Source organism: Mchenga conophoros, linkage group LG10 (assembly GCF_057382185.1).
Source record: "Mchenga conophoros isolate Kocher_MC1m ecotype Shallow Benthic linkage group LG10, M_conophoros_male_GT1.1, whole genome shotgun sequence".
Lineage (NCBI taxonomy): Eukaryota > Metazoa > Chordata > Actinopteri > Cichliformes > Cichlidae > Mchenga > Mchenga conophoros.
In genome coordinates, this window is record NC_140535.1 from 3,543,944 (window position 1) to 3,558,908 (window position 14,965).

At 39.9% G+C, this 14,965-nt stretch overlaps 2 protein-coding genes across 2 annotated transcripts; both read right to left on the reverse strand.

Moving 5' to 3' along the window:
• Positions 1-203: 203 nt before the first annotated feature.
• Positions 204-9,419, reverse strand: acer3 (alkaline ceramidase 3). Its single transcript, XM_085288216.1, has 11 exons — positions 9,198-9,419; positions 7,141-7,251; positions 6,929-6,981; positions 6,739-6,791; positions 6,411-6,492; positions 6,277-6,312; positions 3,951-4,009; positions 3,719-3,820; positions 3,305-3,409; positions 3,177-3,222; positions 204-3,063 (listed from the first exon to the last, which is right to left on the reverse strand). Exons 1-11 carry the CDS (start codon positions 9,298-9,300, stop codon positions 3,010-3,012), a joined length of 804 nt encoding a protein of 267 aa, XP_085144342.1. The 5' UTR covers positions 9,301-9,419; the 3' UTR covers positions 204-3,009.
• A 1,209-nt stretch (positions 9,420-10,628) lies between these two features.
• On the reverse strand, positions 10,629-14,670 carry serpinh1a (serpin peptidase inhibitor, clade H (heat shock protein 47), member 1a). Its single transcript, XM_085288217.1, has 5 exons — positions 14,487-14,670; positions 13,024-13,647; positions 12,838-12,936; positions 11,731-11,963; positions 10,629-11,650 (listed from the first exon to the last, which is right to left on the reverse strand). The coding sequence occupies exons 2-5, from the start codon at positions 13,619-13,621 to the stop codon at positions 11,348-11,350; spliced, it is 1,233 nt and encodes a 410-aa protein (XP_085144343.1). The 5' UTR covers positions 13,622-13,647; positions 14,487-14,670; the 3' UTR covers positions 10,629-11,347.
• Between the last annotated feature and the right edge of the window lie 295 nt (positions 14,671-14,965).

Here is a 14,965-nt window from a genome sequence, read left to right on the forward strand (position 1 = left end):
ATAATGGGGTGTACTTCCATATTGTGTTTTGTCCTAATGACAGTGTTTAATATGCTGTGCATTCTTCACCTGAGGATGTATTTACCACATTTTCCAGTGTATATGCGTCACAGTAAATTACTGCTTTACTCTAGGTTTGAATGACTCCAACCGACTGACTAACAACATGCCAATAACACACAATACTCACGATCCACATGGTATATGGTGATGGAAGTTTGACATTTCTTTTATTTGACAATACATGACACCGTAAAAGACTGGCACATGATCAAAGTACAACAAAAACCATGGCAGAATTTGCTCTTCTTCACTGCAAATAATCAGGGGAAGGGCACACTGCAGAACACAAACTGAATGGTTTATCACAAACATCAAGGCAACTCGGATTACACTGCTAGGAAAACGATAAGGCACCTTCTTTGACACCTGATCACCCATACTGATGAGCAACGTTTTCAAGCTATATCATACAGTGATGTTTCCAAACACGCATGTGGACAACGGTAATACTTTTCTTTTGTACATTGTGCTTGCGAATGTTTTTCCGAGACTGGGTCTGTGTACTTATTAGACCCAAGCATGAGTTGGTGACACAGCGTTTAATTATGACAACAACACCAAAAAAATGAAAATACTACATGTTGTCTCAAGATCCAGTGCACAGCAGTTGAGGCCACAGCAAATGCCAAAGAATCTCTCACTACTGTAGTGTTGTGCATCTTCCAGTTTTACATACATCTCCATGGTTTCACAGTAACCGAACAAAAACATTGGAAAGAAAAAAGCCCTTCATTTCACCACACAAATGTAAGCATGGATCCTAACAGCCAGATCTAGAGCAGATAGGTAGTTCTTCATACACTTAATGACAAGCTTGGCAATGTCTGAAATATGCTGGAAATTTACAGCCACCTAGTGGTTGCATGAGAAACTGTATCACAAGGCGTCTGTAGATGTGCATTTGCACACTTTGCCTCGTCATTATAAAGTCATGTTGTTGTTTTTTAAATAAAATGTATTGTTTGGCTATAATTTAAAAGATGGGACTTTGAAAGTTTTCTCAGAATTACTATGGACACTTAGCCATATTACTGTTCTTTAACATAATGATCAATGAACATTGAGGGGATTATCCGGTCTTTAAGTGATGGCCTGATGAATCCTGCTTCTGGGCCCAAACTACTCTGCGTTTAATAAGGCTTTTGTGCTTTTTACATGTTTTAATGCTTTGTATCTTGTTCTATTTAATCTCAACAAGCTTATCTCAGTTGTTCTCCTGACTGAAGTTCAGTCCGTTTACAGCATCCTGCCAAAAGATTGCATTTGTCCCTAACCTTCGGGAACCCTCACGTTAACTTTTATTGAGTGGAAAAAAGTTGATTTATCCTCTAGCTTTACTGTTTATGTTATGCTAACATAGCTGTGTCTCTAGCGATCAAGTAGCACATCATTATATACCAGCTAGCCAAACTTCAGTAACCCTACAAACGTCACTGCTGTTTAGTTTTGTCTTCATTTATGTTGAAAGTGATAGCAGAGCTGTACGTCTTAATTTGTTTCTGAAATCCCTCACTCAGAACATGCTATATTATATTTAGATGGAAGCTAGCGAGCTAACTTCCTGCTAACTTCTAACTGTTAAATTTCATAAATTCTGTTTTCATGGATGCCTGGATGTTAAACTTATTTGTTACACCTGGTAAAGCAGCAACACTGATTATTTTATTAAAGATGAAAGAATTTAGACAGTTTTAACTCTCACTGATGCCGCAGTGATCTTGTGACTTTGAGACCTGCAGTGGAGTTTGGGCCCAGGCACGGCTAATGACTCAGACTCAAGCTTAAAGACCGGATAGCTAATGCAGAAGGAGATATTTAGCAAGCCAGAAGTGGACAAGTCCAGTTCTTCATTCACCGCAGCTCATAAAGATGTAACAACTCAGACATGTTCCAGTCATTCACTTGGTCCTTTGATTCACTTTCAACAACTAAAGTTCTACTGACAGACTTTTAACTAGTTTCACTATCAACGTTTCAAGTATGACTGTCCTGTACTGTATAACAACCCTGAGGTAGTCTCATTATGGTTCCACTACACCTACCCCCGTGGTGGCTGTAGTTCTTCATAAAGCACAAATTAGTTCAGAGTATCGCTTTAGCAGGAAGAGGAAGCTTTCTGTCTGTTCAGAGAAACTGGAGATGTAGAAAGTGATTTGTCTTGCGCCTTGCACCAAGAAAAATCTTAACTTCGTCAATAATTTTTTTGTTTTGTACGAGCACTGAACTATTAAAATACCTCACACATCACACGTGTGTTTTGATTCCCAGTGTAACTTAAAACGTTAGAATATTAAAAAACAAACAAGCAAATGAGTGAACAACTATGATGAGTTGAGACATCTGAGCTACACCGCATCAGATTTCTAGCTGGCATTTACTCCATTTGTAGTAAGCATATCCCGAAACTACATTAGGGACAGGATGTGCTGTAAGTAGTGTTCTCTCAGCTACCGATAAGCAAAGTACTCTGATCTATACTTGCTACTAACAGGGATGCATTTGAAGGGGATTTAAACATTCACAGGACTGAACATACAAAGGCAATGTCATGTGACTTTTGCATTAATGACACTCATTACCCCATTCCCAAACCCTACCCAAGCTAAAGTCCAAAACCCTTTCAGCATTAGTCACTTCAACAGATCACTTCATTGCATCCAAAATTAATAACCAAATAAAATACTACACTCCAATAAAATTACAGAAAAACTAGTCTAATAAATTATGGTGATTAAAAAATAATAATTTCTTAGAACTGATCTCAGTGCTATACTGTACTTAATCCCCACTGTGCAGAGCTGAAGGGTCCCTGGGGTGGTGTCTTGGGGCCCACCCTCCCCCTGGCTGGGTCCCCCCAGCAGCTGCAGGGTGACATTGGCAGGTCCCGGTGCCGAGGATGTCTGCCTTTGGCAGTCACAATCCTTCGGTTGGTCCCCTTTCCTTCATTCAGCTTGTCCTCTGTGGTTCAATGTGCAATGTGGGCCACACTCCACATAGAAACTGTACAATGTTAAGATACAGCCACAGGTCACCAGTGAGATAACAAATATTCAAACAAACACGTGACACTACATAACATACACAATATCCTGCAGACAAAGAGTTGGGTGTACCTTTACTTTTGGCCTGTACTTGAGGTAGGTTGATCTGATCTGCAAACTAAAAAACAAGAACAATTGATTTGAATCCATGTGGACAATAAACCGCACTGCAGCTGTAATCTCCTGTGACTGAAGCTTACCTGAAAAGTATGTGTAGGTAAGACCCCAGACCTGTAAATATGTGCCACCACGCATGGAACTGTGTTACCACTCCAACACCAGGGGGCAGTGTTTGTCTACTGGCTCTGGGATTCAAAAGTAAGTGTTTACCCAACAACTCGAGACATTAACAAAGTGAAACATTTTTATCAACTACAACAAAAAATGATAAGAAATTGACCCAAAGATCGTGATTTAACACCTGCATGGACATTTAAACCTAAACATGCATTTTTTTTTTTTAGAGAAACAGTGTCGGTTGGTTTGATTGCAGTAACATCGGAGTTAGAGTTTATGACTTTGAAGTGAACACTTTTACCATTGCAACTGTTAGGTGGAGAATAATTAACTTGGTTCTCAGAATTTCACAATTAACCTTAACTTCCACTACTCACCTTAAAGAGTCACAGAAGATATTGTCGATGTTCCAAAGAAGGAAACCCAACAAAAAGATAGCTAAAGAGGTGTAGAACAGTGGCTTGTGCCATGGGTACACCCTGAAAGAAAATCAAACAACAACAACAAAAAACACCCTTCAGCATGTTGTTGCCTTACTGAATATTAATGAATAACACGTCTTTTGATATGTTAATGTTTCTTATTTAATGGACCTTGTGGCAAACTTACCATGTAACAATGAAGATAGAACGCAATACTAGGCAAGCTACTAGAGCACCATACATGACCTGGAAACAAGGGCAGGTGTTTGGATTTGAAACAGAGTTGGATCATGCATGATATGGATACAGATACAATCTTTCAGTAATTATACATTTCCACTGAGTCAGCAGAGTTCAACTGACAGGAAATTCCTCCGATGGAAACAGCCCGAGCTTGTGCACAACAAATAATAGCACAGCTTATTAGCATATGATGTTGGTCATGTAAAATCTCCTTTCATCTAACATTTTTGTTTTCTGGTGTTTCATGCACATTGTAGCCAACTGCTAACCTTTTGTGATATAAATCATTTGAGCTTTCTAATCAGAATTGTCAGCAGTTTTATTTCTGCTCAGGAAGTGGCATATCTGAGAAGTTCCTTATAATCGAAAAAGAACATGCAGCCAGAAAGATTTCTAATACTAAATCTAGCCAAGCCCAATAATCATATTCAAGTTCTGTTTCATGTTGGCTTTAGCTGAGCTGTGAAAAGCATGGACACATTTATTAAAAGGTCTAACACTGCACTAGCTTTGTGCAGGGATCGACCCTCCGCTCTAACTCTGAGCAACAGCTGCTCACCAGAAGGCAGAAAAAGCCTGTTGGAAACAGAAGTCTGTAAATGTGTCACACACCCAATCATAAAAAGGTAATTTTAGCATTTTTCATTAATTTAACTGAAAAACAAATGGGAACATCTTCTGTGTTTTTCCAACAGTCTGCTAGTAACACAGTGCCTAAAGATACAATTTAAAACAGGTTCTTTAGGTGTCAGGTGTCTTTTTATACTTGAATGATCATAGGTCATTTTTTGTTAAGCTGATAAAGAAACATTTCCCTGAAAATGGTCAGGGACAACAAGTCGGTGACAAAGTTAAACATTTGAAAGACCTTCACAAAGCCTGGAGAACAATTACTGAAGAACAGTTCAAAAAGTTATACGTCTGGTTCCTTGAAAGCAAAATATAAAGAAATTAAGGGTGGCTCAAGACTTTTAGACAGAACTGTAACTAACAGGTAATTGAGGCCCATAATTCAGGACTCACTAATCCCTGTTAGACTGTGTTGTGTTTGACCTGTAGCATTATTGACTTGGCTCTTTTTTAACAACAGATAAAAAGGAACAATATGGTAGCAAATTAGAATATAACTAAAGAAAGGAACCAGTATATACAGCTAGGTCCATAAGTATTTGGACAATTCTAATTCTATTTTTTCTAGTTGGAGGTTATACAGAGCTCTGTTTACCCTCCACAGTGGAATTTAAAAACAAAACAGCCTAATGTGATTCAGATGCAAAAATTTAACTTTAACTCTAAGGCTCAAAAATATATTGACAACTGGCTAGCAAGCTGTATCAGGTAAAGATACAGGTAAAGAATTAAGTTGATTTAAAGTGTTCAAGTGTTTTCACTGGAATGGTTAATATGAGGTCAAAAGAAATGCTGATGCAAGTGAAAGAGGCCAGCATCAGGCTGGAAATACTAAATAAACCAGACAGATAGGAAAAGCTCATAGTCCACAGCATACTACATCATCTGTTACATTTGGTGGAGGCTGTGTATGGCTGCCAGTGGAACTGGGCCAGTAGCAGGCCTGGGTTAATTACCATTTATTATTATTACTATTACTAGCAATAGCGGTAGTTGTAGCAATAGCATATCACTGTCAGATTTTTGAGTAAGATTTAAAAATAAAGCAAACATTCTTCAGCTAAGCAGCACACAACTGTTAACTAAACTGACATCATGTTTCTGTGCATGTTTATGGATGTGTTGGCTCACCATGCTAGAACAGAGGGAGTGTTATCACAACCACTACAGACCAGTGTGATTAGTAAACAAATACAGCTCCAAGGACTAAACAAAGGCCACTTTGTCACATTGTCTTTATTGCTGTAACACAGCACATTACCTGAGACTATAACAGGTACAGACAAACACTAACAGCAGCCCTACATACTTGGCTATGCTTATCTTTAATGGTTTTTAGGGTTAGGCGTATTAGATTTATCTCTTTCCTGGCAACAAGTGTTTGACGTGTTTAATGCCACAGTTAAAGGTTTGTTTCTTTTTCAGGGCTCTGGATCATTTTTCTTAATGGTACACTTGAAATTCCTCTGCTTTGGTGTGAAATGCTGCCATACATTTAACACCCACAATGCACCAAGCTGAGTTTGCATGCCGCATTGGCAAGCTCAGTGTTTACACAAGCCAAAGTAGACCTAAGGCACCCTAATTGCAAACAATGAGCAACATGAGTCAGGTGAACATAATGCAAAACACTCCCTTACCTGGTGAAACACTGGCTCCTTCCACTGCAAATATACCTACACAAGTAACAGTCAACAGGGACAGGACGATCGTTAATGCTTTCTTCCTGAGTTCAGTTTCAGAGTAAACTGGTAATGAAAACATGTATACTCACCACAGTGACTGAGACACTGAAGATAAATAATATTGCAATAGGAAATAAACTGACACCTTTCTCCTGCTTGAAACACTCATATCTGAAAAACAAAATAATATTTATCTTTTATATTGATCTTGATAAGAAGAGAACCAAAGGGCAAAGGGCAAATATAAGCTGAGCTAAAATGAAAGTGAAATCTAGAAACAAATCTTCAAAAACAGGCTGGTTTTTTTTAAGGCATCAAGTTATCAGTAAAGGATTCACTGGTTCATTTTACAGTGATACTGGATTTGTTCTCAGGTGAGTGCTGCAACAATTGATCCAAAAAGATGAAGGCACTTACATACAGTAGACAAAAACGCAGGTACTGTAAATCATAGGCAACTCATCCAGTAACTGCAAATGACGAGACAGAAAAGAAAAGAAACACGCATTACTACATCACTGTACAAGCAAGCATTTGGTCAAGTAGCAAATGCTCATGAGTTCAGTTTATGCCCGCTTTTGCTGACATGTTCAGATTTGCAGCCCACCTGCATCTCATACAGCAGCGTCATGTGGAAGCACCAGGAACCAACACCAACAGCTTGGGTGTGGGGGAAGAGTACACACAAGACACAAAAATTCAAAGTTAGGACATTCGGCCGGAGGCGTTTGCTGTAAATACTGAGCCACTACTCTCAATAACTGTCACAAGCACGTTCTCGCAACAATCACAGCATTAATGCAGAGCCAGTGCACCAACCTGCCAGTCCGAGAAAAGAGCAGATGTAGCGGGACTCGAGGCCGTCACGGAATGTCTGGATGGCCCCGTAAATGGGAGGGAGAATCATGATCAGGTTGCTGACAGTGTTCCCTGTCAGCAAAGACAGCATAGATAAATGAAAGTCGGGTGACATGACCTTTAAGATAACTGCACATCTCTGAAAAGCTCAGAGAAAACGTGACATGCATAACGAGTGTTATGCATGGTATCGCATTACCACGGTTGCAGCATAAAATTCAAAGGGTGCACAGCTATAAAATCTCTATTATACGATATAGAAGCAATAGCACTAGGTTTCGTTTATTTAAACTGTTCAAATATGCAAATAGTTTGAATTTAGACTGATCTGGGTTTTTGCTTCTTAGCTAGTCAAAACTAAAACTACCCGACCCCTTTACTGACAAATTAATATGACACCTATACACTCAAACCTGAAATCACATTTTTCACACAGCATGTTACAATCTTGTGTTTTAGATCCTAATTTTATAGGCTGTGTTTTCCCCACTATGTTTTACAGTGTGGCACAGACAGATGAGGGCGACCTGTAGTAGGGTTGTAGTGGTCAGTTCTGATTCAAATGATTCAACCAATTACGCCGAGCAAAACTACGCTTGATATACAAATGTGTCCTCTGACTGAACCGGTGTCACTGTTCAGGCAGAGAACCTCCCTCCCCCCATAGGTCATTAACGTGTGCATGGAGCACTGCTTGCACATCATCTAGTCCACAGGGAACCTGACAAAACAGAGCTCAACTCTGAACACAACCTTGCACTTTGTGGGTGTGGCTATGTATGCACTGAGGCGTGGAAAACAATCAGACTTACCAGGACATTGCATTGTTTGAAAACTAACTTACTAGAATCTCCAGAAACCAGCATGCCTTTATCTGCAGATTCCTGATTAAAGCCACCAAAATATGCAGATTTTGGTTACTGATAAAAATTACCCATACCAGAAGTGCAGTCTACTATAAAGGACACACGAAACTATAGCAGAAAACCTGCAGCTAGGCAGATGTGTGTCAGACAGAGGAAGACAGATGACAAAGGAGTCCAAACTGCAACGCTTAAGATCACTTTGAGCCAACTTTGGATCAACTGTTGCACCATACAGTAACTCTGAACACCGCTGACAACAGCAAGTGAACCTTTTCCCTTCAAAGGAGAAGTACTGTAACAGTTACAATGTATTACAATGAACTTGCTGGACACATGGATTTTGCACTGTGTCACACATGACGACAGTCATTTGTATCACTTTATGTTACGAACTGTCGCCATGAACAGGCTGGGTAAACATTTTTGTTTGCTGCACAGGAATGGGTCATTCTTCTGTTCGCTTGTTTGGCTAGAGTAAATTATTTCGAAGAGTTTTACTGTCTCCCTAATGTTCAAGCCTTTGTCCTGTCATTTCTGCTGATACAACAGCTTTTTGATAAGACTGATGGAAACAGCGGTTTAATCTAAGATTACGGTTCCAGAGGAACAGGTTTTTTTTATCGGTGGACAAGGCAGAGAGGCGCCCTGATAATGTGAAGGGAATGTTTTATCAAGTTTCCAGTGGTGCCCGTGACTGACTAACGTACTGTCTTACAGGAAGAACACGTTCAACAGCGGACTTGTAACACAAATGGCTGGCAACGTGAAATAATATGAAGTGAGCCGTTTGTGCTGAGCTGCTTTGCATACAGGTTTAAAGGTTGTTCGATACGTGTAGCGAGTGCTGGCTAGCGTTACGATGCACAGAACAGGTTGACAATATATCCGCTGTAAACAGCGTATCTTTTTCCTCATTTACTTACAGCTCCGGTAGCCGTACAGATTAACGTTTACACTACACGGAGAAAATCATGTTATTAGCCGAGATAACACAATAATAGATATGCACTACATTACAGTTACACCAGTTCTTCCTATGTTTACCTTAGAGGGGCGAAGTACTACGACTCTCCCAGTCTAAAGCCTCATTAAACGAACCCCCAAATTCACCGTTTTTAGAGTAAATGATGGTGCGGGCAGATTTTTACTTACAGAATTCCGCGATGTAAAAGGACACGACATAATTTTCCTCACACCAGTCCAGTGTTGAGGTCGGCCGCCCCCAGTATCCTTGCCTGTCTATCGAGGGAGCCATGATGAAAGAGGAGGAGGCTGTAGGCGCTAACGGATTTGTAGTCCCATCACAGTGCACGAGCGCTCCGCGAGCCCTCCTCCACGCGCGATGGAGAGGGCGATAGCGAGAGCCAGTTGAGCTGCTGCTAAAAAAAAAACACACGAAAATACACACTACAAATACACAAAAGTGAAAGCACACCCTGAAGGTATTAAAAACGAAGGTTTCATGTAACGTATAAGTGCACATTTCGTGTATATTTTATATATTTTCTTTGTAAATATGTAAACATCATAGTACTTTTTAGACTTGTAACCTAAAAAAGATTGCAATGGCAAAATGCTATTGCTGGTTCACTCCATAAATATACACAATCCCACCATTCTACTACCAAAACAAGGTTAGGGTTGGCATGGTGGGCTGTTCTCTTCCCGTACACATTAAAGTGTGGACTATGTTAAGTCATAGCAACAATAAACAGTATCAAGACGTTATTACTACGTCAGCAACAATTAGACAGAAATGTGTCACACAGCTCAAGCAAAGAGGAACCACTGAACGACACAGTCTGAACAAATCAGTAACACAATGTAAACAGTGTGTACAGTGACGATAAAACAATAGGCGGGGCGGGGACTGATACTTCCACTGTTATATAAATCTCTACATAGCTGTGTGTTTCTATATGAAAGGCAGAGCAATTAACCACCCGTTCACCATTGACTTTAAGTAAGCTACAGTCCAATCCATGTTAAAGAACTGTGTTCAATATATTAAAAATGGCATGCACACACTGCAACAGAAAGGAAACACATGTCTTTTGTCTAATTGTTATTTTTCTTTGTGCATGTGTCATAAATACAGATGGCCTTTAGGTGGTGTGTTGAGCTGTGCTGTGCTGTTGACAATGACAGTGTTTATCTTTAGTATTGATTCTTGCATGCTTTCTTAGGCCCTACTTACTTACCTAACCGGTTTTCTAGCCAATCAAATGATGGATCATCCATTAATTTTATGTTTTGGAGCAGTTGTTATTAGGAAATTGCTGATGTGACGATAACCATGTCCTGGAGCAGCAGCCACGTGTTTATACCAGAATATTTTGTCAAATATTTAGTTGAGGTCTAAATATCCTAAGTTTGTGCATTCAGAAGCCAGGTCTCGTCCCCTTTGAAGGTAGAGCTGTCCAAAACGCTATATGATCACCTCCAATGGATTTTTCCAGTTGTTATATCCTACTAAAACTCTGCTCGCCTAAGGCCAAATTCCTACTCTTGACAAGCAAACCAGATGTTATTTAGGTCACAAAGTAAAGGGCAGCATCCTAAAATAAGGATAAAACCTGCTAGTTCTTTTTTTTATACTTTTATTGCAAAAACCGGACATTTACAATAGCTCAATCATATTTTGCTTTGCTAAACCATGTGCGCACAAATCGAACTGCATTCAGGGTGACTCCAAACAAAGACAAGTGGACACAAAAAGGTAAGGAAGCTTGTAGGATGTGCACATTTTACATAATTTTTTAAGACTTAATGACACCAGAAACCTTTTTCGTGCACAAATTCTGATGTTACTGCTACTTTATTAAAACAAAGTGTGCTTTAACAAAAACTTTAATATGTCATACTTAATGTAAGTATTCAGTCCATTCAGTCATACTATTGTTTGAGTACTTACGATTGTTTTTTTTGTACTTTTTATATTTTACATTTATATTTATTATTGAAACTTGCACCAAGGGAGTGGCACTCCAATTTCGTTGTACTCTGTACAATGACAATAAAGGCTATTCTATTCTATTCTATTCTATAATGTGACATGCCAACATACAAACAAACACACACACACTGAAATATTAACAACTGTCCCAAATTCAAAGATGTGCACATCGCCTCATACAGTAATTACAAGACAAATGTTTAAGTTGTGTATTATGGAATGTTGTTGCCATGTGACATAAAAGAGTGCTCTTACATAGTATCAGATGTACTCTTCATTTCTCAACATGCTGCAGTATAAAATCTACACTCATGATAACAGCCAAACATCTAACTTACACACATGGTTACAGTTCATCTCTCATCTTTTCACCCTTTGGTCGGACCATCCTGCCAATGAACAAGATGGAGCTTGTTTTCTGGTCCTTTACTAGGAAAATAAAGGGGTGGTCAGCGTAGAACAGTTTAGGGTTTTTCAGCTTGTCTGTGCCAAAGATACTGGTATCAATTTCATTTCCATCAGTGTCCCATTCCAAAGCAGAGGCGTGGAACACACTTGACAAGTAGAGGTCCTTCTTCCCAGAGATGTTGGAAAAGTCAGCTTTAGATTTGTCCACAGCCTCGGTCAGGCCCAGCTCCTGGAGGTGTTTCTGAGGAGTAACATGAAATGTTTATAGTGACAATGTAAAAGAGTGTTCTGTGGTAAGGCACAAACTCTTAAATTGTTTACCTGCAGATCATGACTGACTTCCATGCTGACTTTGGGCAGAGACACAGCTATAGCTGTCTCCTGTAGCAAACCAATCCATTTATCCACCTGCTTCTTGGTCAGCATCTTTTCCAGTCTATCCAAAGGTTCCACATGGTAGGGCATGATGAATACCACAGTGGACTTCTTATGAGATAGAGGCATGCTCAGGATAGATAACTTATTGTCTTTGTCATCATAGAAGCCAAAGAGACCTGATGAAACAAATTAATTACAAATATCATCAATCTGTCCATGAGAGTCTCTTAAAATTTCTGCTGGTTACAGTTTTCAAAAAAAGAAAGTGTTACATTTATTACTCATATTTAGTTTTGCATAATGTTGGATATTGAACCGGTAAATGCACAGCTGTTAACCACAGTTTTTACAAACTCCCTAGATAGTATATACTGGAAATTGTTTCTGTATAAATGGGAAGAAATAATCTTACTGTGCCCGGCATTTGTAACTACTCAAACCATTTACTAGTGAGTTGAAAATTCAGCGAGTTATGATCTTTTTTTTTTTTTGTGAATCAAGTTCCTACCTACAGATACAGTATGATAATAATATTTCCCCAGACATTATTGCAGTTATTTGGACTCATCTCCCCAGTAAACAGTAGTGAGAAATATCAGATTTACTCATCAATATCTATGTTTAATTAACATGTGTTGTGATCTTAAAGTTGTAGTAGTATCAGTAATGGTAGTACCTATAAATACTTTCACATTTTTCGAAAAAGACTGATTTTATAGGTCACTGCACTTATGTTTTAGCTGAATTTGGCATAAAGACTAAACAGAAAGCTAGCTTAGCTATGCTAGCTAAAAATCCTTCTACCGGAAGTTTTGTGGCAGAGACTTGATGTCTCTATTCAAGGCAATGAGTCCCTAGTCACTCCCTCATTCACTAGTGAAACATGCACATGTAAAGAGTGGAGTTATATTGTTTGTGGGTTTGCGGGTGCTACTTTTTCAAGCCCTGTGATCCTCTGGAGCAGTAACTTTTCGATTTTCCCAAAATGTTCTACCATTCCTAGTCTCAAACTGTGTTTCTGAACAAGCTGATAGGAATGTCTCCAGCTACCTGTGCGATGCATCATCTGTACTGAAACAGTGTAGCTACGTGACACCATGAATCCACGGTTATCCACCATCTTATGATGGAACTGCTCATCCCAGTGACCTGAGAGAAAAAACATTCAGTTAATTTTAGGTGTCTTTTAGGGAACAGTATAGAATACTACATGTATACACAGCCTTATCCACTCACATTTGAAAAACATGGCACTGATGATCATCGCCCCATCAGTCTTTTCTACATTCTTGGTCACCTCAGGCAGTTTGCCATCAGTAGACTTGGCTGCCCATTCGTTGATGGAGTTCACAGCATTCTTCTTGTCTCGGAAATTGATCTTTGAGTGCTCACAATTATAGTGCTTTTTGCTGCTTTTGACAAAGTCTTCCACAAAAGTGACAGAGCTGGGTCCATACAGGCGGTTGCTAATCTTCCAGGTGATGTTGCGAGTCTTTGGGTCGCTCAACTCTATGAGCAGCTCAGCCAAACTGGGGTGGAGATGCTCATCTTTAACTTTAGCTACATTCAGGATGGTTTTTACCTGAGAGGCAGTGGAGGCCTTTCCCCCAAGAGCCACAAGACCCAGAGAGGAGGCCACGACGACAGGGGAAATGATAATGTTCTCTACATTTTTGTCTTTTACCATGCTCTGGTAGACACTGAAAGCCAAATTGGCAGTGCTGTCAGCCAGGATGGTGGCATGGTTACTCAACACTTTGTCTTTTGATGTGGAGGTTGCTGCCGAGGCTGCAGTTGTCAGAAGGACGAGAGATACGAGGTTTGTTGCCCACATGGTGTAATGTTACTAAAAGACAAAACCTAAGAGAAGACATGAAGACAAACAGTACATACTTAGGGTTTACTCTTGAGATTTAGAAGATGCAAGCTGTGGTAGGCTAGTAAGTGTGGTTTAGCCCATGCCATTTAAAGCAGCTCTCTGTGCAAACCTCAAGCAATGACTTGTATAACAGCCACGTAGGCAGCTTCAGGGTGCACTGTGTCTAAGCCAAAACATTGGTCAGCAAGATTTGAGTTGTTCATGACTTGGGAGTGGGAAAAACACTTAACATACATAACATTCTCTAATGGAGGACTAAGTCTGGTTGATGCTCATTGGTTACTTGTGGTGAGGGAAAAGTGGCCACTCACTGACGCATGACACACCCCTACAGCAAAAGACGCGTTTTTTAGAGCAGTTCATGTACATAGAGCGAACGTGTACTTTAGGGAGGACAGGCTTTATGCATATCACCACTTAGAGATGTAGTTCAGAGATGTTTACATCAGTCTAATTGAGCAGGTCACAAGCAGTTCATTTTTCTGGACATGTGACTTAGTATGAATGACACTGGCATTTAAAACATGTAGATAAAAGAAGGAGAAGCGTCCCTTGTTACAGATTAAATCAGGTCAAAAGGTGTAGCCAACTCCCTGAAAGTCTGGACTGTCATGCAGTTCTAGTTATGTGCAGCAGTTGCTTTGCTTTCGCACTACTTGGAGGAACTACATGGCTGTAAAGGAATCTTTAACCATGTTAAAGATAGACAGACTTTTTGGCCTCTTTTCACATGCCTGGACATTTCCCACCAGTTGATGGACGCCCTCTACTCTCTCCCTCCCTCTCCATGCTTCCCGTGCTCCGAGCACATTCATCTTACCTTATTGGGTCCTTTGAATAACTCGGCAGGTTTATCGTCAAGCTGCTTACAAAAAGATCCCCCCAGCACTGACCTGACCGGTATTAAGTGAAAGTATCTGATGGCAAAGACAGAAGTGTATGAGACGATTTCCCAGGCCCCAGAGCATGAAAATCTCTGCCCTGGAATCAGATTTCCAGGCCAGTCCCGCCCATGTGGATGAGTGGGTGAAGAATCCTCACCCTCCCAGGTCCTAAAGCCTAAAACTTTATTTCACGGAGAGTAATCAAACAGTTAACACTTAAATACTCAACTTACCATCTCATGACCTCTACTAAAGTTACTCCCCGTGACTAACTGTATAAGACCTCCCAATCATTAACAAAATCTGCATAATGTATGTTGTACTTTCAGTAACAGAGAGGCGTCTGGCTGAAGAAACCAGTATGCATAAATATAGTCCTGTTTATGTGGTAGCTTCATTACTGTTCTTCTTCACG